Source organism: Podarcis bocagei (assembly GCF_964188305.1).
Source record: "Podarcis bocagei genome assembly, chromosome: Z".
Classification (NCBI taxonomy): domain Eukaryota; kingdom Metazoa; phylum Chordata; class Lepidosauria; order Squamata; family Lacertidae; genus Podarcis; species Podarcis bocagei.
Window position 1 is genome coordinate 19,814,009 of NC_138140.1, and position 23,925 is coordinate 19,837,933.

The 23,925-nt window shown below is 41.7% G+C and overlaps 1 protein-coding gene across 3 annotated transcripts in view; it reads left to right on the forward strand.

Moving 5' to 3' along the window:
- The first annotated feature begins 17,570 nt into the window (after positions 1 to 17,570).
- The window catches only part of SNAPC4 (small nuclear RNA activating complex polypeptide 4), a 32,618-nt gene continuing 26,263 nt past the window's right edge, over positions 17,571 to 23,925 (forward strand). The window contains exons 1-4 of one of the 3 annotated variants that reach the window (XM_081178675.1): positions 17,571 to 17,923; positions 19,798 to 19,942; positions 20,924 to 20,967; positions 23,145 to 23,312. In XM_081178675.1, coding sequence (XP_081034801.1) covers positions 19,810 to 19,942; positions 20,924 to 20,967; positions 23,145 to 23,312 — 345 coding nt within the window. In that variant the 5' untranslated portion in view covers positions 17,571 to 17,923; positions 19,798 to 19,809. Of the gene's footprint in view, positions 17,924 to 19,797; positions 19,943 to 20,923; positions 20,972 to 23,144; positions 23,313 to 23,925 lie in introns of all 3 variants that reach the window. The other 2 variants (XM_081178676.1, XM_081178674.1) reach the window with 2 other exon arrangements.

Genomic DNA, 23,925 nt, shown 5'->3' on the forward strand with positions numbered 1-23,925 from the left:
GATTCACAAAACAAGCACGAGTTCACAGTCATTTGCACAGAGCATATATTCCCCTTATATTCCCCTTCCAGTTCCCTCCCCTTTCTCCTCCTCTTCAAGAGTCCTGCCCCATGTGTTTCCTGAGCATGAACAGAAAGCTCCTGTCTTGGGACTCTTTTGGACTCTTCCCAGGAAAGGGGGTGAGAAGCCAAGGGGGTTGAGGAGCCTTGCGGTTCAGCATGTCCAAGATGTTGCAACTGAATGAGATAAAAGTCAGTTCTCACGCTTGCTCTAACAGAGTCTATTCATTAGCTTTTTCAAGCCTTCTCGTACTGATAAAAGTAACGGTTTGCTTATGCACAGCATCTTGTGAGAAAAGCAGAGGAAAACTTTAGCTGTGGATTTTTAGAAGAGAGAAAGGAATTTTGGACAGGTTGAGGCCTGGTGGGGGGGGTGACTTCGGGCCTAGGTGGGGTCACCTGTCCTCACCTCCTTCATTCCCCCCTCTTAATTTTTGGACAGCCTTTCCAGGCTCATCCCAAATGGGCCACTATCCTTTCTTGAGGCCACTGATGCTTGCCCTAATTTTTGGGAGCTGCCTCCTGCAATTGTTGCTAGGTCAGCTGAACGCCTCCTTCGACGGGGTGCAGAGTTTATCGGGTCAGGAAGCAAACTCCATGCTTGCCACATGTTCTCGTTCTTGAGCAGATACACTACCTCCCCCTTCTGAAGCCCACACAAAGCCAGAAAGAGTTCCTGGTGTGGATTCAGGCGTAAAGGTTTGGGCTGGGAAGGTACGATTGCAGCTGGAGGTCTCTACACATGTCAGATTGTTACTGGCACTCTTTGATTTATTTTGACAAAGCTAGCCAGTAATTCGGTGAACCTGGAAAAGGGATGGAATGATTCCACTAAAAAAAATGGTTGCCCAGAGAGTGGAAGGCAAGAATTGGAGCTGTAACTACGGACTCATTCCAAGGAACAGGAAGGAAGGGCAGTCCCCCCAGAGCATCTATAGGTGCCAGAGTGCAGACGGTGCAATTGGTTTGATTTGCAGAATAAGCCATCATTTCTGACATTTGCAAAAATACCATCATGGGTACCCACAGCCTTACCCATGCCATTTGTGCACAGGGATCCAGTTATCTATTACCAAGTCAGTGCTGTGGGCCAAGGGGGGCTTCAGTTAAGTTTTGGAGGCTCTAGGTGGAGCTCTGCCAGGTGGCAAGATAATAAAAGGGGCTGGGGCATAATTTCCCTGATTGAACATCCCACAAAAACATCCTCCTCTGCAGGGGTGGTGTAAGGCTACCCAGGGGCCCAGCAGCCTTCTATAAAAACTGTATATGCAAAGGGAAAAAAAAGAAAATGAGAAAATGTCCTCTTTCAATCCATGCTGGATTCTTGAGCCGTGCAAAACGTCAGCGTCCAGGAGTGACGTCAGCAGGGCAGTAGTTTCGCAGGCGTCGGGTCATCTGGTGGGCGTCGGGCATCTTGGGTCCCTTCCAACAAGGCTGGAGCGGCGTCTGGGTCCAATCACCTCTTCACCCGGTTGATAGGGCGTTCTGGCAAAAGTCCACCTGTTCAGAGAAGAGAAGACAAAGACGGCAGCAACTGCACAGAACATATCATTTTCACATAAGGTATAGGTCTAGGGAATGTGGCAGGAAGACTTCGCACGTGGAACTGGTCAAGAAGTTAACATGGCAACCCAATTTGACAGTCCTTTTTCTTGGGTTAAGTTTTGCCAGCTGAGATTTTTAAAAGTATTTTTTCTGCGTTCTGCTTTTTCAGAGCTTTTGCGTGTAATTTTCAGCTCATCTGCCAAGTGATTGCTAGTTCTAAGCAGGAGGGACATGGTGTTCCCGTGCACTGGCAAAGTTTCAAAGTTTCAAATTCCTATGCTGCACATCTTCAATAGCACCTAAAAAGAAAAACTTTTGACAAAGTTCACAGAAAGCATTCACTTGTCTTTTTAAGAAAGTCACTTTCCAGGTTAGTACTTGGGGCAGGGGGGTGGGTAACCCTTGGCCTTCTGGGTTTATGTCGCTTGACTGTAAATCCTAATTGGCTCCAGGCAGTAGCAGGTCAGAGTAGCTGGCTGGCGAGAATGCAGCAGTGTCCTTCTGAGATAGCAGCCAAGAGATAAGCGCTCTGAAGCTACTTTGAGCGGCTGGCACAAGTAAAGGGGGGGGGAAGCTGATGTCCTGTTACTTGCATGATTTTTTAAAAACAGTCTGTTCACTTGCTTTTTGCTGCAACAGTCTTTGAGTAAGAACAGAGATGAAAAGAAATCATTTTTTATAATTCTTATTCTGCGAGCTGTTGGATCATTGCCCCAGGCTGGTGAGGTGGGGTCCAGGCCATGGGGTAATACCCCAGGACCTTCAAGAGAGGTAGAGCTGGGTATCATCTGCATACTGATGAACACCCAGCCCAAACCGCCTGATGATCTCTCCCAGCGGCTTCATGTACATGTTAAAAAGCATGGGGGAGAGAACAGAACCCTGAGGCACCCCACAAGTGAGAGCCCAGGGGTCTGCACACTCATCCCCCAACATCAATTTCTGAACATGGCCCAGGAGAAAGGAGTGGAACCACTGTATAACAGTGCCCCCAGCTCCCAGCCCCTCTACAGTCCAGCAGGATGTGGTGGTAAATGGTATTAAAGGCTACTGAGAGATCCAGCAGAACTAGGAAACAGCTTTCACCTTTGTCTCTAGCCCATTGGAGATCATCAACCAGCATGACCAAGGAAGTTTCAGTCCCATGATGAGACCTGAATCCCGACTGGAAGGGATACAAATGGTCCGAATCCGCCAGGCATGCCTGGACTTGTTCAGCAACCACCCACTCAATCACCTAGCTCAAGAATGGAATATTTGAGACTGGGCAATAGTTGGCCATATTGGCCGGGTCTAAAGTTTATTTAAAGCAGAACAAAAAGCCAAACTAATTATAAACTGGGTGATAACGGATGATTGTAAGATCCCAAAAGGAACAAGACAAGAATGCCCATTATCACCATTATTGTTTATTCTGGTCTTGGAAGTACTTGCCAAAAACATAAGAGCAAATAAAGAGATTACAGATGTAAAAACTGGGAAAAGTGAATTCAAGTTAAAAGCAAATGACCTAGTGATAACAGTGGAAGAACCTAAAACTTCACCCCCTAAAGTAATAGAAAAAATTTTTGGGGAAGTGGCAGGATTTAAGCTAAATAGGAATAAAACTAAATTATTAGTTAAAAACATGAAGGAAGAAGAAAGAACTGAATTAGAACAAAACTTTGAGATTGAAGTCCATAAAAAGGTTAAATATTTAGGGATTTGGTTAACATCAAGAAATATAAACCTATTTAAAAATAACTATGAAAAAATTTGGCTTGAGGTAAAAAGAAATTTAGAAATATGGAGCAGAATGAATCTCTCAATGTTAGGAAAATATTGGTGATTAAAATGAATGTGTTGCCAAAAATGATATTTCTTTTTCAATCGATACCAGTCATCCTGAAAGATGAATGCTTTTAAAAATGGCAGAAAGAGATTTCAAGATTTATAAAAACATAAAACATAAAATACTTACAGATGTAAAAGATAGAGGTGGGTTTGCCCTCCCAGACCTTAAATTGTATTATGAATCTGCTTGTTTGGTATGGATCAGGACTGGATGAGATTGGGTTGGAGCTAAACAATATAAACTTAAGGCTTTTGCAGATGACCTGGTTTTGACATTACAGGAGCCGGAATCTAGTACAAAAAGAGTTTTAGAACTGATTCAAGAATTTGGTCAGGTGGCAGGATTTAAATTAAACAAGCAGAAAAGTAGGGTTTTGGAGAAAAATTTGACAACAATGGAAAAAGAAAGGTTTCAGAAGGAGACAGATTTAAATGTGGTAAAGAAAGTGAAATACCTAGGGATAAATATGACGGCCAAAAAATTGAATCTATTTAAAGATAACTATGAGAAATGTTGGTCAGGGGTTAAAAAAGATTTAGAAATTTGGTCAAAATTGAAGCTTTCCTTGTTGGGTCGAATTGTTGCTATAAAGATGAATGTGTTGCCAAAAATGTTGTTTTTGTTTCAAACTTTGCAGATTGTTGACAGGATGGACTGTTTCAGGGGGTGGCAGAGAGACATTTCTAAATTTGTCTTGCAGGGCAAAAAGCCCAGAATAAAATTTAAAATATTGACTGATGCTAAAGAAAGAGGGGGGTTTGCCCTGCCAGACATGAAGTTGTACTATGAATCAGCAGCATTCTGCTGGTTGAAAGACTAGCTACTTCTTGAGAACACTGACATTTTGGATTTGGAAGGGTTTAATAATGCATTTGGGTGGCATGCATATCTGTGGTACGACAAGGTTAAAGCTCATAAAACATTCAAGAACCATATTGTCAGGAAAGCAGTGTTTAATGTCTGGACAAAATATAAAGATCTATTAGAAAACAAGACCCCAAGGTGGTTGTCACCTATGGAAGCTAAGGCTCTGAAAAAACTCAATATGGAGGCCAAGTGGCCGAAATATTGGGAGATAGTAGAACAAGATGGAGACACATTGAGATTGCAGAGTTTTGAGAAATTAAAAGATAAAGTGCGAGACTGGTTACATTACTATCAAATTATAGAAGTTTTTAATATGGACAAGAAACTAGGCTTCCAGGTGGAAAAATCGAAATTAGAAACAGAACTGTTAGAACCTAAAACTAAGGTACTTTCGAGAATGTATAACTTGCTGTTAAAATGGAACACTCAGGATGAAATGGTCAAATCAGCTATGATTAAGTGGGCGCAAGACATTGGTCATAATATTATGTTTGCTGACTGGGAACGGTTATGGACCACCGGTGTGAAGTTTACGGCATGTAATGCCTTAAAAGAAAATATTATGAAAATGATATATAGGTGGTACATGACCCCAGTCAAGCTTGCAAAAGTATATCATTTGCCTGATAATAAATGTTGGAAATGTAAGGAATCTGAGGGAACATTCTTTCACCTTTGGTGGACGTGCCCAAAGGTTAAGGCTTTCTGGGAAATGATCTATAATGAGCTAAAAAAGGTATTTAAATATACCTTTCTTAAGAAACCAGAGGCCTTTCTTCTGGGCATTGTCGGCCAAATGGTGCCAAAGAAGGACAGAACTTTCTTTATGTATGCGACAACAGCAGCAAGAATACTCATTGCAAAGTACTGGAAGACACAAGATTTGCCCACTCTGGAAGAATGGCAGATGCAAGTGATAGACTACATGGAATTGGCAGAAATGACTGGCAGAATCCGAGACCTAGGAGAAGAGTTAGTGGAAGAGGACTGGAAGAAGTTTAAAGACTACTTGCAAAAACATTGTAAAATGTTGGAATGTTAAAATGATGCAAGATAATAAAGACAATGTGGCATCAGTGACATAGGTAAAAGGAGTATGTAACAAATGTTTCAAAAGACAAGAGAGAAAACGTTAGACTTCACTGTGTCAAATTTAAACAAAAGGATATAAAGGGAAAAAATTGGAGACACAATGGGTTGAAATGTATAATATAGACCAAGATTTGAAAGAGGGTAAGATATTGCTGAATATGATTGTGTAAAAAGGAACACAGAAAAGGGAGATGTGAGGAAGTCAGGAAGAAGGGTTATGAAAATAATAAGTAAAAAAATGGATTTCTATGTCTTTTTTATGCTTTTTCCCTTTCTTTTTTTATTTCCTACCTTTTTATGTCTTTTATTGTATTTCTCTGTTTTGTTTTGACTGTGATAATGTTGTTTCTTCTTTGGTTTGATTGGAAGGTTTGTTTTATTGTTTAAAATTTCAATAAATATCTTTTTTTTTTTAAAAAGGACTGGATGAGATTGGATAAGCAAGAGGCATTAGAACTAGAAGGACATGACAACAGATTTGGCTGGCACACATACTTATGGTACGGGAAAGGGAAGGTTCATAGAAGTTTTTACAACCATATTCGCCAAAGAATTGATGCTTTTGAATTATGGTGCTGGAGGAGACTCTTGAGAGTCCCATGGACTGCAAGAAGATCAAACATGTCCATTCTTAAGGAAATCAGCCCTGAGTGCTCACTGGAAGGACAGATCCTGAAGATGACTCCAATACTTTGGCCACCTCATGAGAAGAGAAGACTCCCCGGGAAAAACCCTGATGTTGGGAAAGATGGAGGGCACAAGGAGAAGGGGATGACAGAGGATGAGATGGTTTGACAGTGTTCTCGAAGCTACCAGCATGAGTTTGACTAAACTGCAAGAGGCAGTGGAAGACGGAAGTGCCTGGTGTGCTCTGGTCCATGGGGTCACGAAGAGTCGGACACGACTAAATGACTAAACAACAACAATCAAGAAATCACTAATGAGAGTATGGGAGAGATACAAAGACTTATTGGAACAAAAGACCCCATGGTAGCTTTCACCACATGAAGCATTACTGCTCAAACCACTTGGAAAGAAAGGAAAATGGCTCACATATGTTGATTTATTAAAGGAACACGATGGAAAATGGAAATTAAGAGATTATGATGAGATCAAAGACCACTTTCAGAGTTAGTTGCATTATCGACAACTATATGAAACACATAAAGAAGACAGCAAGAAAGGATTTAGTTATACTAGATCTAGGTTTCAAACGGAAGTGATTGAAGGGAAAGTGAAACTACTGAAGGCCGCATACAGCATACTATTAGAATGGACGACAAAAGATGAAGAGGTAAAATCAGTTATGATTAAATGGGCACAAGATGTAAGTCACAACATTATGATGGAAGATTGGGAAAAATTATGGAAAACTGACTTAAAATTTACAGATTGTTCCCTATTGAAGGAGAATTATATGAAGATGATGTACAGATGGTACACAACACCAGTGCAGTTAGGGAAAATATACAAAACTAGTTCAAATATATGTTGGAAGTGTAAGGAAAAGGAGGGGACATTTTATCATATGTGGTGGGATTGTAAGGTAATTTTAAAAAATTGGGAAATGATATACAACGAAGTGAAGAAAATGTTCCATTTAACATTTGTTTAAAAACCTGAAGCATTTGTATTAGGGATTGTAGGGAAAGATATGCCAAAAAAGCTGAAAAACATCTTCATGTATGAGACAACGGCCGCGAGAGTTCTGGTAGCAGAAGAATGGAAGACTGAAGAAACCCCAACTAAAGAATCATGGCAAGAAAAACTGATGGACTATGCAGAACTGGCAAAACTAAAATACAAGCTACGGGACAAGGATAACTGTGACTTTAAAGATGAATGGGAACCCTTTACAAAGTATTTGAAGACACAACAAAGCGAACTGGACTCCTTGGCTGGTTTTGAATAAATAGTCACAAACTTTTTATTGATAATAATCAGTTAAATAGTTTGAGGATTTATGCAGCTGTGTAACATGCAGAAAACTGCATTTTTAGAGAAATCAAAGACTGGAACTGAGGGAAGTCGGGTGTGTGTGTGTGTGTGGATTCTGGGAGGGGGAGGAAAAATGGGGGGAAATAAGGATGATATGTTTCTGGATAATATGTTTTGTTTTAATTTTGAATAAAAGTTATTTTTTTAAAAAAAGTTTATTCGAAGAAGCAGTTTAATAACTGCCTATTTCAGTAGGTCTGGGAAGGCTCCCTCACAGAGAAAAGCATTCACCACCCTGCGGAGCCCACCGTCCAGCCCTTCCCAGCTCGCTTTTATGAGCCAGGATGAGCAAGGATCAAGGAGACAGGTGGTCGGTTTCACTCGTCCAAGCACATCCTCAGAGGTAACAGAGCGAATTGATCCCACACAACTTGACTAGACAGGACTCCAGCACTATTCCGCCCAAGCCCTGCTCCCACGGTGGTGTCTACCTCCTTCCGAATCTGGGCAATTTTACCTGTAAAAAACTTAGCAAAATCATTGCAGGAGATATTGGGGCCCTTTTAGTGAAGGTGGTTCTGTTAAATTGCGAACCACCTGAAAGAGTCTTCTGCTACTTTTTTCTGCAGATGCAATAGAGCCAGTGAAGAAGGTCCTCTTCGCCATTGCTATCACCACTTGGTAGGCTTGATGTTGAGCTCTAAGCCATGTTCAGTCAGATTCAGAATGAGTTTTCCGCCACCGGCACTCTAACCATCTCAAAGATTGTTTCATTGCTCTCAGCTCTGGGAAAACCATGGGGCTGTCTGGGCTCCATGCAATTGGAGAGGGCGCTTCAGAGCCAGACAGTCAATAGCCCTGGTTAACTCCACATTCCAGTGGGCCACCAGGGAATCAGCTGAAAGGCCATCAACATGGGATAAAACATCCCCTACCGCTCTCTGGAAACCATTTGGATCCATTAAGAGGAGGGGGCGGACCATCCAAATCAGTCCCACCTCCCTGCAGATGGGAAGAGTCATGGAGAAGTCCAGTTGCACCAGGAAGTGATCCGACCATGACATTTCTTTTGTTCTGCTTTTACTTAGTGTCAGATCACCCACATCCATAGAGGTGAACACCAGGTCTAAGGCATGTCCACGACTATGAGTTGGGCCAAACTTGTTCACGGACAGCCACATGGAGACTATGCTTTCCACGAAGTCCTGAGTAGCCCCTTGTAAGGTCGTGTTGGCGTGGATATCAAAATCCCCTAGGACAACCAAACTAGGTGTCTCCAGGAGAACATCTGCCACAACCCGAAGCAGCTTGGGCAGGGAATCCTTTGTGCAGTGGGGAGGTCGGTGCACCAAAAGGAATCCTGTACTGCCCCTATTGCCCAACTTCCAGAACATGCACTCAGAGAACTGGGTCTTCCCAATAGGACGCCTGGTGCAGACTAATGACTTCCTAAAAATCACTGCAATTCCCCCTCCCTGCCCACATGACCTGGGTTGCTGTGCGTAAGAGAAACCTGGTGGACAAGCAGGGGCAAGAACAGGCCCATCTGCTTCATCCAACCAAGTCTCTGTCACACATGCCAGGTCAAGTCCTCCATCCATGATCAAGTCATGGATGGCAGTGGTCTTAGGAATCATTGATCTGGCATTGCACAGCAGCACCTACAGGTCATGTGGGTCTCACTTGTTGATTCCAGTATCCATCCAGTCAAGACCAGACCCGGAGGCAGGGATAGTTCTCAAACAGTGACCAAATCTGCTTCCTTGGTAATGACATGGTCTGGTCTTAGCATAACTCCTCCTCCTACCTGTGATCACTGAGATCGGTTGTCCCATACATTGTAATATATTGCCTGTAGGACCTGCTTTTCTTGTAGGGTATATTCCTTCTGAGGTATTTAAGGTTGTTTCCAATCCATTACTCCTGTTCTTATTTTTACATAATGCTATGTTATTTCAGTCCTAAAGAAAAAATCCTCAATGCACCTCTAGTGGTGTAACCCCCGAATTGCACAAAGACTTCCTTTTATGAAAAGGTACTGCTGTATTGAGCTTCTGTGCTCAATAGTGGTTCTTCTAATGCTGGTTCTGAGAAGTGGTTGCTGTCTCTTAAGGGCTTATGATTTGTTTCCTCAGGAACAAACCCTACACAAGTCCACTGGCTGGTGCATTGTACACCTCCTTGGGCAATTTCTGTTTCCAAATTGGTGCCAAAGGTGTATCACTGCTTTGCTTAGGAGCACAGCTGAGAGGGGAGTCTTGCTGTCGGGGCAATCCAGGACCTCCATATACATTGCCCAGGCTTGTTCCCTGAAGGGGTGTTATTTCAGTTTATTATGATGTTTAGCTGGTGATATATCCATTCTTAAGGAAATCAGCCCTGAGTGCTCACTGGAGTCGGACACGACTAAACAACAACATACCACAATATGGAAAACTAGACATTGCATAGCCCTAGTGAAGTTTGGTCCCGCCCCCACTAGCAGCTTTACAATTTTAAGATACTAAGGAGAAAGAAATTATATAAAGTTGGCCCTGGATTATATATTGGTTCCCTTCCCCCACCCTGTCCAAAAAGTATATTAATTCATTTTTTAGATTTGGATCAAATTCTTCATCACCTGTCCTAGGACCTTTTGCTTCTGAATTACCGGTAATTAAGGCAGCCAAGATAGCTTTGAGATTGTTCTGTGTAATTAAATAAAGTGTGTATTTTTTAACAGAATATTTCCTAATTTTGAAGGGTGAAGGGTTGGTTTTCTGTTGAGTGTGGCCTGCTATGTATATGCACTTTAAAATTATTTAAAAAGGGTGACTGGCTAAGAGATCAAAATAATATTTTTTTTTAATATAATATTTTTTATTGCATTTTTTCCAGATAGAATTACACAGTCAGATATACATAGAAACAAGAACAACAAGAAAAGAAAAGAAGAAAAGATAAATTATTTCAAAGCTTTTTTCAATCTTCTATCGGACTTCCCCACATCTCCCTCACCGTGCATTCTTAACAATAAAAATATCAGCAAATTATAACCTTGTTTCATGCGTTTCTTTTGTACTTTCAGATAATTGCATTTTAAGTTTAAATTACTTAATTAATTTGCTCTAGAAACAAATATAATGTTATTTTAAACATTTAAACATTAGTCCTTTCATTAATATTACTTAGTTTCATATATCATCCACTCTCATTGCTGGGGCTAACCTTTCCAAATCATGCGGATTCTTATGATTCGTATAACTTATAAAATTTTAGCAAATAGTCTTTAAATTTTATCCAGTCCTCCTCCATTGCTTCTTCTCCCAAATCTCGGATCCTGGCAGTCATCTCGGCCAATTCCATATAGTCCATCAATTGCGTTTGCCACTCTTCCAGTGTGGGTAAATCTTGAATCTTCCAATATTTTGCAATAAGGATTCTTGCTGCTGTAGTTGCATACATAAAAAACGTTCTGTCCTTCTTTGACACCCTTTGGCCGACAATGCCCAAGAGAAAGGCCTCTGGTTTCTTAGGAAAGGTGTACTTAAACACCTTTTTTAACTCATTGTAAATCATTTCCCAGAAGGCCTTCACTTTTGGACAAGTCCACCATAGGTGAAAGAATGTTCCTTCAGCCTCCTTACATTTCCAACATTTATTATCAGACAAATGATATATCCTAGCAAGCTTGACTGGGGTCATGTACCACCTGTATATCATTTTCATAATGTTTTCTTTCAAGGCATTGCATGCCGTAAATTTCATACCGGTGGTCCATAACTTTTCCCAGTCTTCAAACATAATGTTGTACCCAATGTCTTGAGCCCATTTTATCATGGCTGATTTAACTGTCTCGTCCTGGGTATTCCATTTAAGCAGCAAGTTATACATTCTTGATAATAACTTAGTCTTAGGTTCTAACAGTTCTGTCTCTAGTTTCGATTTTTCCACCTGGAATCCTATTTTTTTATCCACTTAAACACCTCTTGAATTTGAGCATAATGAAACCAATCTTGCACCTTATTCTTTAGTTTTTCATAGCTCTGTAACCTCCAATTATCTCCAATTTTTTCTACTATTTCCCCATATTTCAGCCAACCGGCCTCCATATTGGGTTTTTTTTGAGCCTTAGCCTCCACTGGTGATAGCCACCTCTGGGTCTTACTTTCTAGTAAGTCTTTATATTTGGTCCAGACCATAAATATTGCTTTTCTGACAATATGGTTTTTAAACATTTTGTGAGTCTTTACCTTGTCGTACCACAAATATGCATGCCATCCTAACGAATTGTTAAACCCTTCCAGATCTAGGACATCCGTGTTCTCTAAAAGCAACCAGTCTTTCATCCAGCAGAAGGCTGCAGCTTCATAATATAACCTTAAGTCTGGCAGGGCAAACCCCCCTCTTTCTTTTGCATCAGTTAATATTTTAAACTTTATTCGGGGCTTTTTGCCCTGCCAAACAAACTTTGAAATATCCTTCTGCCACTTTCCAAAACATTCCACTTTGTCCACGATCTGTAGGGTTTGAAACAAAAACAACATCTTTGGCAAAACATTCATTTTTATAGCTGCTATTCGACCCAACAAGGAAAGTTTCAGTCTTGACCAAGTTTCTAGGTCCTTTTTAACTTCTGACCAACATTTTTCGTAGTTATCTTTAAATAAGTTCAAATTTTTGGAAGACAAATTGACCCCCAGGTATTTCACTTTTTTAACCACGTTTAACTCTGTTTCCTTCTGAAACCCATCTGTTTCTAAAGGTGTCAAGTTTTTCCCCAAAACTTTAGTTTTTTGTTTATTCAACTTAAAACCCGCCACCTGGCCAAAGTCATGAATCAGTTCTAAAACTCTTTTTGTACTAGATTCTGGCTCCTGTAATGTTAAAACCAAGTCATCTGCAAAAGCTTTCAGTTTATATTGTTTCACTCCGACCCGTACTCCCTGGACCAGCCGGTCCTCCCTAATCATATTCAAAAGCACCTCCAGGACTGAGATAAATAATAAAGGGGAGAGAGGGCACCCCTGTCGTGTTCCTTTTTCAATTTTAAACTCTTCTGTCACCACATTGTTCACTATCAACTTAGCTTTTTGTTCTGAATAAATTGCTTCTAAGCCATTTTCAAACCCCCGTCCCACTCCCATCCCTTCCAAGTTTTTCTTCATGAACTTCCAGGAGATATTGTCGAAGGCCTTCTCCGCATCAATAAAAATTAACACTGCTTTAGTGTTAATATTAGTTTGCAACAGTTCCAGAATATCAATAATGTTCCTGGTATTGTCAAACAAATGTCTACCTGGGAGAAAGCCTGCCTGGTCCTTGTGAATCACTTCATTTAATACCTTTTTAAATCTATTTGCCAAAATGTCCGCAAAATTTTTATAATCCACATTTAGGAGTGAGATGGGACGGTAGTTCTTAAGCTGGGTCTTTTCAGTTTCCGATTTAGGTATCAATGTGATGAAAGCTTCTTTCCACGTTTCCGGTGCCCTCCCTCCCTCCATAATCTGATTGCAAACCTCCATTAGCGGTTGTATCAAGTAGTCTTTCAATATCTTATAATACTTGGAGGTAAGTCCGTCTGGGCCTGGAGATTTGCCTAGTTGCATATTCTGAATGGCACCCTCGATTTCCTGTTGTGTTATTCTGTAGTTCAAGATTGATCTCTTCTCCTGAGGTAATTTTGGTAAGCCATTAACTTTCAAAAATTGATCTATCTCTGATACTTCCTCGGGCCCTTGCGTATACAGTTTTTTGAAATATTTCTGGAAACACTTTCTAATTTCATCTGGTTTCTGAATATTTCTCCCTTCAACCTCCAAGTTAGTAACAAAGTTCAATCTTTGTCTCTTTTTCAACTGCCATGCTAGCAGTTTTCCACATTTGTTTGCCGATTCAAATGATCTTTGTTTCATTTGTTTAATTTTCCATTCCACTTCTTGGTTTATCAATTTCGTATATTGTGTTTGGTGAAATTTGATTTCTCTTAAAATCTCTTTTGATTTTGGTTTTAGTCTCAATTTTTTCTCTCCATCTCTTATCTTCTCTAATATCTTGTCCTTTTTTCCATTCCAGAGTTTTTTCTTGATCGTATTCTGTTGTATCAGAAACCCTCTCATTACAGCTTTACTTGCGTCCCAGATTGTTCTCTTTTCCACCGAGGTGTTCAAATTAATTTCAAAGTAGTCCTTTAAGGTTTTTTGGGCCTTCTTTACAATCTCTTGATCTCTTAGTAGGGTGTCATTCATTTTCCATCTAAAGGAGCCGGCCGGAGTAAGTCTCAATTCCATTTTCAACGCGTTATGGTCGGAGCAAGTCTTTGGGCAGATTTCCACTCTTCTAGTCTTAGGTGCCAGCCCTCTAGTTGTCCATATTTGGTCGATTCTTGTCCATGACAGGTGGGCCTCAGAAAAGAATGTTCCTTCTTTACCTAAGGGGTTTCTTGTCCTCCAGATATCAATCAAGTCCATATTGTCGGTTAGTTCAAAGAAAGTTTTTGGTAGTCTGCCGTCTTTGGTTAAATTTTGATTTTGTGACTTATCCATATAAGTAGAGACCACCCCATTCATGTCGCCCATCATAATGATGTTGGAATACTCCAGATAATCCAGCAATGTCTCATGCAGCTTCTTATAAAATTCCGATTTCCCCTCATTTGGTGCATAAATTCCTAATATCAAAAATTTTTCTCCTTGGGTTTGTATTTCGATTGCCAAAATTCTCCCTTGCTCATCTTTAAACAAAAATTTCGGTGACAAGTTCTCCTTTGCATAGATCACCACGCCTCTCTTTTTAACTCTGTCTGATGAGATAAATTCTTGGCCTAGTCTTTTATTGATTAACACTTTCCTGTGGAGTCTAGTCACATGCGTTTCCTGCAAGCAGATAATGTCCAATTGTTCTTTTTTCAAAATATGAAAAATCCTTCTTCTTTTTTCCGGGGAATTTGCTCCATGAATGTTCCAACTATACAGCTGCAGAGACATCCTGAATCAATCTGTCGTTCCTCTTTATGGGGTGTCCTTCTTTTCGTCCGGGCCTGAGGGGGAAGGTGTTGGTTCTATTCCAGACTGTGGCTGTGGTTGTGGCTGTGGCTGTGGCCAAGGAACTGCAATTCCCTTCTGCAGGTCCTCACTGTGGTCGTGCAGGAACTTCTGGTAGTCCTCTGTTGTTTTGATTTTAACTTTCTTTCCTTTATAGTTGAAAGATAAACCTTGGGGGAACTCCCACCTATAGGGGATCCCGTTGCCTCTCAGTAGTCTTGCTAAGTCAGTGTATACGGTTCTAAGGTCCAAAAGTTGTTTTGGGATATCTTTGTAGATTTCCGCCCTTTTATCCTGAATGTCAAGTGATTTCTTGAAATGGAGGTCTAATATTTTGTCTCTCTCCTGTTTAGATCTCAGAATGATCAAACAGTCTCTGGGCCTGTCCCTCCTTGCCACTCTTCCCAATCTGAACACAGTTATTATTTTAAAATCTTTGTCTGCTTCTATACCCCAGAACTTAGAGAATTCTACTGTCAGATAGCCAATCAAATCTTCTTTCTCAAGCTCTGGGATAGATCTTAGTCTCAAATTATTTTCCCGATTTCTCAATTCCACCATAGACAGTAGGCCTGCTGGTCACTGATGTGCTTGTGGAGTGGCCTTACCTCCCCTTTTATGGCCTCAACTTTCTGATTTGCTTGGTCTGCCTTTAAATTGGCTGCCTCAGCCAATTTCCGATTCTCAGCAGTTGCTTCTTTAAGATTCCCAATTGCTTGTGTATGTTGTGCGACTTGTTCAGACAGTTTTGTAATAGAGGATGTGGCTAGGTCAATTTTTGCCGTTTGGTCATCCACCTTCTTGTTTAAAATTGCAAATTGTTCTAACATTTCTTTTAAGAAGATATCAGATCCTCCTGCAGCCATATCCTCTGTTGTTGGCTGTTCAGCTTCCTTTCCTTGTACTCCCAGTACTGTTGGGACAGATGATCTGAGTAGTCAAAGTTGTTTGCACAAATTGAGCTTGCCTTGCTTTCGTTTTTGCAGATCTTGTTTTCGGTGGGCCACTCATTCCACACCTGTCTATGAGTCAAGGTCAAATTGTATATTGTCCCATGGGAAAGACAGTTCCCAAATGTAAACAATAGAACAGCAGAGAGTCAAAATAAAGTTTGTTCCCAGGCACTTATAAATCCAAAGTTCCACTAGGGGGAGTATTGTTACAGTTCAAGAAGGAAAGAAAGAAAGGAGTTTGTCCACCATTAAAGCCCCTGCAGTCCCAAACAGTTTAACAATAGTCCTTCAAACTTTTTTAGTTTACAGAGCACTTCCCAAATTGCCACAAAGTCTCATATAAAAGGTGCAAGTTACAGTTCTTTTAATTGTATCTTCCAGTAACACTCAACTGTAGCAATTTCTACTTTAGATACAGTTTCCGCAATGACAGTTCTCTTTTCTCCTGTCAGTCCGATATTTGGAGTCTTTAATTTTTATAATCCATAAAGGGGAGGAGAGTCCCAATTAAAATCCAATACAATAGGAAAAAAAGAAACTTGCCTTTCCTCTTTTGTATGCCAGTTCCAGCGCACGATAGTTCCAAATTTAAAATCCTTTTAAATTGCTTCCCGCTTGTCAGTTTCTTTGCCTTTGATCTTTAAGCACTGCCGGGAGACGGACTTCCTGTTTTTCGTCCCCCGCTTTCAGCCAAATTTAAAATTTGTAATCCCAAAAAGAATAATCCTTACTCACGAGTAAGTAATTTGGAGTCTGATGTTTCAAGAAGAAAGGTCAGCGCTCATCAGCAGCAGCCGCGCGGCTTCACTCCCGCAGAAAGAGCGATGAACTCACAGCACCGCTTCCCCTCCACGCTTCCGGAGCCCCTTACGGGGTCCCTTCTTCGTTTTGGGGGTCGCTCCAGGTGCCCGCCGAATCCCACGGCCACGGGCTCACTCTGCCCGTGATTTTTCTTGATGGGTCGTCGCTGTGCCGCAGCAGACGACCCTTTTCTGCGGAGCCCCTCTTCAGAGACCGAAGAGGACCGCCATTGCTGTTTCGCGCCGCCTCCGGAAGTCCTCAAGAGATCAAAATAATAAAATAAGCAGAGATCTTGACCACTCTGTGGCATATTGTTGACACCAACCGTCGCAGAAGCCTTCTCTATTAGCCTGAGGATTCCAGGAGTCAGATTATTCTTCCCACCGCCCCTTGCCAAAAAAGAAAGTGTGCCAAGGAAGCTTCCTTGGAGCCCTGGACCATCTGAATCTGACCTACCTCACAAGGCTGTGGGGACACCACTTCAGCATCACTTGAGCTCCTTGGAGGGCAATAGTAATAATAGTATAATACTAATAGTATTTATATGCCACTCATTTAACTGGTTTGCCCCAGCAACTCTGGGCAGCTTCCAACAGAATATTAAAACACAAAAAACCCCAAACATTAAAAACCTCGTACAGGGCTGCTTTCAGATGTCTTCTAAAAGTCAGGTAGTTGTTTATTTCCTTGACCTCTGATGGGAGGACATTCCATAGGGTGGGCGCCAGCACCAACAAGGCCCTCTGCCTGGTTCCTGTAACCTCACTTCTTGAAATGAGCAGTGATATTTTAAATAATGAAATAATAAAAATCATTGTTAAAAGAAAAGCAGTGGGGTGAGGTACTGCCTAATTATATGTTAATAAATTAGTTGGTTAATGATTAAGGAATAATTAAAATAGCATAATTAACAATTAAAAAGCAATTGAAACAATTAAAAAGCAAGGGACTCAACCTCTTAATACATTTTGAAGAGTCACAAATTATATGTGCATTATGTACTGAACCTCATTTGTTGTAATGTTTTATTTTGAAATCTTTATGATAATATTTTAGTTTCCTGTTAATTATGATGCTTTGGATGTATACGTTATATTTGACTTTCTTAGGTAATGTTTTATTCTGAGTTGTTTTAGTTGATATTTTAATGTAGATTGTAAACCTTCTTAAAAATATAAAGCTGTATAGAAATGAAATGATGATGATAATAATAATTGTGGGGAGAAGGCGGTCTGCGCAGTCGCTTCCTTCCCACCTGGAGTCCCTCCCCCCCTGCTTCTTCCTGCCACTGCGCATGCGGGAGAAAATGGGGCGGGATCTGCTGCTGCTGCGCCTTAGACACTCCTTTTACTGAAGGAGGGGAGGGGTCAGAGCGACCTGCTCTCCTAATTGGAGCGGGCATCTATTGGTTTGCCGACAGAGCGGAAGTGGCGGGTCACGGCTGTTGTGACGTTGAAGGTGTTCTGTTTTGCTTCCGGTTCAGGCAGGTCCTTGGTGCAAGCACGCCGGTCGGCTGAAACGGCTGTCTTTTGTGGCTCTTCTACGACCAGTCCTACTAGCCAGCCTGTGGCTAGTCAGAGCTCCTCTTAGGCGATCAGGACGAACAACTTTGGTTGCGAGAGGGAACAAATACCTCCCTGTGGACTAGTGCCTTGTCTGGCTTCATTGGCAGAGATGGTTACAGAGTGTCTCGGCTTGGGTTTAGCGTCCTTCCCCTCTTCAGCATAAGGGGCCCCCAGACGCCCCCGCTGCCCTGCTAGCCCAGTCTTTCGCTACTCCCTCCGGGCAGATGCTGCTTGTGAGAATGCGGTGAGTAGAGGGCTTGCCTCTTGGTGCAAGCTGCCTGTGGGCAGAGGCTCCCCTTCCTAGCTGGTGCAGCTAAGACCTCCTCTGATCATCCAGGTTTTCTTGCCCTTGGGTGGTGTATTGGGTGCTGGGTATGCATCTAGTAGGGGACACATCATGCTCCTTCTGGGGTGGTTTGCCCACCTTTGGTCCCCACCCTGCACCCACACCTCTCCTGTGGCTCTTAGAAGCTGGCAGCATACAACAGTAGCTACCCACCATAAATGGCTTTGACTGGTGTGCTAAACCAGGTTAGGGTAGCCGATGGCACTTAAATCCTCTGCATGGGCTACCATGGGTTGAGCAGAAGAGACCAATATCGGGCCAAATGGACAAGAAGGCAATTTCCTGCACATGCTGTAGAGGGGAGTGAGTGGCAGACAATGCTCATCTGCCCCTGGGAAGGTAGCCCCTCTAGGAGAAGGAAAACTGAACCTAAACCTCTGCTGTCTTGTGGGATATTTTTGGGATAATAAAAGGCTAAGGAGTAAACTCTACACAAGTTTGGAGTGGAGTCCCTAAGGCGGTTGTATTGCACCTTGTACTCCTCCTTTGGGCAACTCTTGCAGCCAAGTTGGTGCCAACTGTATTGCTCTGCTTTCTTTTGAACTACAGCAGTGAGACTGAGAGTGGGGTCATGTCATGTGGGCAGCCCAGGGCTTCCATACACACTGCCCAAGCTTTTGCCCCAGGAGATCACTTTCTAATTAAGCAGTTTGACTTCATCCCTTGAGGCACTATCTATTTTCTCTTGAGACAGACTGCTGCCAGTGTCTTGCCATTGCAAAGGGGCAAAGCATGAAGGTTTTCGTGGGGCTTGCACTGCAGCTTGACATAGAGATGCTGCCAGTCAGTGCAGGCAGCACTCAGCTAGAGGAACCAAGGATCTGATTTAGGAAAAAGCAACTTCTTAGGCTGGTGTTTAAATTCAAACCATAACAACTGAAATCTGAAAGTGGAAATTTAAAAATTTACAACACATACTAGCAAAAGACTTCAGTTTCTGTCATCTCTGTGTAGGGCTGCAAAAAAACTGTTTGAAAACCTAGAGAGCTGCTGTCAGTCAGTGTAGTCAGTACTAGGATAGATGAGCCAGTGGTCTGACTTCATTTCTTTTCACTTTTAATTTGTATACCACGTTTCTGTATTGCTATACACAAGGCAGTTTTCAAGTTGGAAGAACAAAAAAATACAACAAAATTACACACAACATTACACAATGCAAGTAAGTCATAATAAAAATGTGATTTTAAAATAAACAACATATAAAATTAATATTCAGTAACCCAGTAGAATATAGTAGTACATAATAACAATAACTGAAATTATCACCAAATAATAATTAATTGGCAGCTTCTGACAATCCTGTGTTAAGTGAAAGTTATGTTATATTGACACCTGATTCTTAACAATCACGCATTCCTGTAGCATTTGTTCTGATTTACAGCATTTCTCTGTGCTCTTTTCTCAGCTGTGCTACTGGAGAGCCTTCCATACCTGGGATTGAACCTGTGTGCTCTACCACTGTGCTATGGGTACTGCCCACAATGATAGCCAAGTCCTTCAGGAACCTGAATCCCACACACACACACCCAACACACGCATTAAGCAGCTTCTCATGTTCCTATTGCAGATCAGTGCTTCTGGTACTGCTTAATGTGTAGGAGGGCCTAAGTGTGCACAGATTCATAGAACCAAAGAATTGCAGAGTTAGGAGAGAACCCCATGGGCCATCTAGTCCAGCCCCCTGCAAGACAGGAATCACTGCTAATGCATGTTACTTTTGAATCTGATCTTTTATTTATAGTTCTTTTTTTGTCTTTATCTCTTCTTGGTAGCAGATATAAGTGATGGATATAGAAGCAGAAAGAGAGAAAATCCGTTGGGAGATTGAAGAGCTGGAAAGGAGCCTGGGCCCCAATGTCGCAAGCGTCGAGTCCCAAGTCTCAAGCTCTAGTCCTGAGTTGGTCTCTGACATTGAAGGTGCAATGCTTGTTGAGTGTTTCTTATGTCTTCTACAATCCACATTTATTTATAAAAATATTTCTATGACCACAGTGTAATATATTAAATATATTAAGGTGGTTTATAACCAAAAAAACCATATATTAAACCCAAAAAAGTTTAATGATAGACATCAGATAATCATTGTAGAAGGATGTTGTCTTAATTGCCTGTGTAGTAGGCCTGGTGGAATAGAAAAGTTTTCAGCAGCTGCTACATCTCTAATGGCAGAGAGTTTCATAGGACTGGATTGATGACGCTCAAAACTCCTTGTTGTCAAATGAGCCTCACCAATTCAGGGAACAACTAACAATGCTGTTGTGGGTGATCTCTGTGATTCAGCTGGGATATTATAAAGGTTTGGGTGATCCCTGAGGTACCTTGGACCTAAGTGACTCAGGGCTTTGTAAATTAATACAAGGACCTTGAGGCTACCTTGGTAGTAGGTGGGATTGTTACTTGATTAGATTTTGTGGGATTTTAGTTCTAATACATCCAGAATACCACCACAGTTGTTCATCATCATGTCATTCATCATCATGCCATTTATCTGTCTGCATGCAGAACGCCTCAGGTTCAATCCCCACATTAGCTCGGGAAAGTCCACTGCCTGCAATCATAAATGTTTATCTGATAGTAACCCTCAGAGTGCTTCTCACATGCATCTTAAGTTTGCACTCACCTTTGTTTTTAAACATGGGACTTACCGGCAAATATGATCTGATTGATCCTTACAGCAAGCCTGTAGGATATGCTGTTGTTATTCTTCCTGTGTAGCACATTATGGCTTTTCAACGCTATCCAGCAATTTGTGATGTGAACCTACTTAGTACATTATCTTAACCACAACACACCAAGAGTGTCACAGTTAGGCTGCCTTCCTGCCATGACCATGACTGTTTGAAATTTTTGCTTTCTTTGCCTGTATTCTGTCTAATATTTCTTTTCCTTTCCTGTCAGATGACCTTGATGATGATGATGATTCCGATACTCATGACAACATGGCAAGTACCTGGTTCAAATAATATCTTCCTGTTTTGGAGGTTTATATGTTACATACACAATCACATCCTTTTTTTATTGTTGTTAAAAAGTTAGTCTCCATGTGGATAAAGGACTTTGCCCTTCTTTGTGGAAGTTCCATCCAGGCCCCTCTAAGCTGTTTTTAAGACCCCTCTAAGCTGTTATTGGAACGCGGGTGGCGCTGTGGGTAAATCCTCAGTGCCTAGGGCTTGCCGATCGCATGGTCGGCGGTTCGAATCCCCGCGGTGGGGTGAGCTCCCGTCCTTCTGTCCCAGCTCCTGCCCACCTAGCAGTTTAAAAGCACCCCTAAGTGCAAGTAGATAAATAGGTACCGCTTTATAGCGGGAAGGTAAACGGCGTTTCCGTGTGCTGTGCTGGTGCCGGCTCGCCAGAGCAGCTTCGTCACGCTGGCCACGTGACCCGGAAGTGTCTCCGGACAGCGCTGGCCCCCGGCCTCTTAAGTGAGATGGGCGCACAACCCTAGAGTCGGACACGACTGGCCCGTACGGGCAGGGGTACCTTTACCTTTTACTAAGCTGTTATTAAATTCCAGTTCACTTTTCTGCTCATGAGATCACTTGTGAGAAGAAACATGAAATGTGTCTCAAGCTCTGGGCTTTTTGGGAGGAAACGGTGGGGTAGAAATTTAATTGGATATAATAAATACATAAGCAGGGCACCGGGACTTTCAGTGAAAAAGGCTCCCAAAGTGGCTTGCGTATAATTTATTTACAGGTAACTTGCATCTTATGTTACATTCTTGGTCTTCATGCTTATAAGCAAACTTACGTAAACCCAGAACTTCCCCTAGAAAACCATTTAAAAACTATTTAAAAACTCACTGCAATTACCATTGAGGGGTGAATGCAGTTCTTAGTCTTCCTCTTAGTCTTCCTCCTCTCCCTCACGGGATGCTACTGCAGATGTTACAAGGACTGGGGGGGGGGGGTGAATGATAGCTAGAAGAAATGCTGGGCTGTGGTTCAGATCCAGAGGTGGGTTGTGTTGATACATCTGTTGCTGTTGCTGCTGGTTTATTTGTGAGGAACAGTCAAACATTCAGAGTGTCTGTAATCTAGTCCAGCCCTGTGCAATGCAGAAACGACAGCATATATCCCTCTATGTGTGTGTGTATGTGTAGTCATTTTGGCAGAAGCTTCACAGGAACAACAACAAAAAAAAAAGATGAATGAGTTGCATTGCAGGGGGTTAGACTAGATGACCCTCAGGGTCCCTTTCAACACTTTAATTCAATGATTCTATGCTGAACAAAAATAGTATTTTTATTTGGTACAATTATTAAGGTGTATATAAAGAGAGAGAACAATTATAACAACAGGTGACAATTAAAGCAAAATTATAAAACTGGCATGTAGACCAAGTCTAGTTGCATGTGGGATAAAATAACAATATCCAAGAAAGGGCTATCAGTGTTATCAAATTATCAGATCTAGTTCCAGATTTGCCAGGCTTTCAGTGAAGGTTGTCTTGCAAGTGTAGATGTCATAAAAGAATGCCAGATCATATAAAATGTGTCTGGCAGTTAGTTCTGTATCTCAGATTAGGTGTAATTTTGTTCATTCTAGCTATCTTCCAGAGTCAGGGGTATTGAGCTCCCAGTGTAAGATTTGGGGCTGTTTTCCATTGAGTTGCCATGATAGTTTGAGCTGCCAAGGTCATATATAAGACCTTTTGCCAATATATCTACATTGGCATCATCAGAAGAATTCACAAAATTTAATTTTGCACAACAAGCCATAGTGTCTTTGGTATATTTATTTCCATGAAAATCAAATTCCCTAAATATTGCACCAACTTACATTCCCACTATATGTGATAACATGTAGCAAGTTTATTTCAGCCCCTCTGGTAACTAAGCAATACACTAGCACCCCGGCGTACATTACCCTCGGGTAACGTAAGCTTTGGGTTGTGAAAGCGGCAAACCCAGAAGTGTTTTGCTGCACGCATATGGTTGTGGAAACCTTGGGAGAAAACATGTTTGACGTTTGCAAAGGAAGGTGATATTGTCTGTAGGAATTTCAAGGGCCATGCCCTTGATGCATCCAACTAAATCAGTTGCCTGCCTCTCTACCTTCTGTAAAGTCTGTTTTTTCCAGCCATCTGATCAACTCTTCTTTTTTTCCTTCTGGATCAGGAGGTAGACCTAGATGGGGAGAAAGGTGCTGGAGTGGGGAGTGAAGTGGACATCCATCTCCCTCAGTCCCTGGAGACCTGCCTGCACATGAACATGGTTTACCAGGAGGTGATTCAGGAGAAGATTGAGGAGATCACCCTCTGGCTGGCCCAGAACAGAGAGCAGCAGGTCAGTGTTGTGGTGGGGCTGCCTTAAGAATACTCTGGAATGTTTCAGCTCTCTCTGGGGGTTTGTGGAGTTGTGTTGTAGCCTGAACAAAGCTGATTGAAAATAAAATTGCCAATATAGTAATACAAATCTGTGGTGCAGCCAGATTTGGAAGGCTGGTCACCTCACCTCAAAAAGAACATTGCAGAGTTGGAAAAGCTTCAGAAAATTGTGACCCAAATCATCAAGGGGGAATGGAGCGACAACCTTATGAGCAAAGGTTGGGACCTTTTAGTTTAGAAAAAAGGTGAGGAAGAGGTGACATGATAGAAGTTTATAAAATTTGCAGGGCATGGAGCAAGTGGATGAGAAGAGTTTTACTCCTCTCTCATAACACTGGAATTTGTTGACATCCAAGGAAGTTGAATGCTGGAAAGTTCAGGAAATATAACAGAAGTGACTTCTTCACTACATCACAGAGTTAAATTTTCTCCAGCAGGAGACAGTGATGGCTTCAAAACAGGTCTGGACAAATTAATGGAGGAGCAGAACGCTCTCAATGGCTACTAGCCATGGTGGCTGTGCTCTGCCATCACAGCTGTGCCTCTGAATTTAAGTTTTATTTATTTATTTA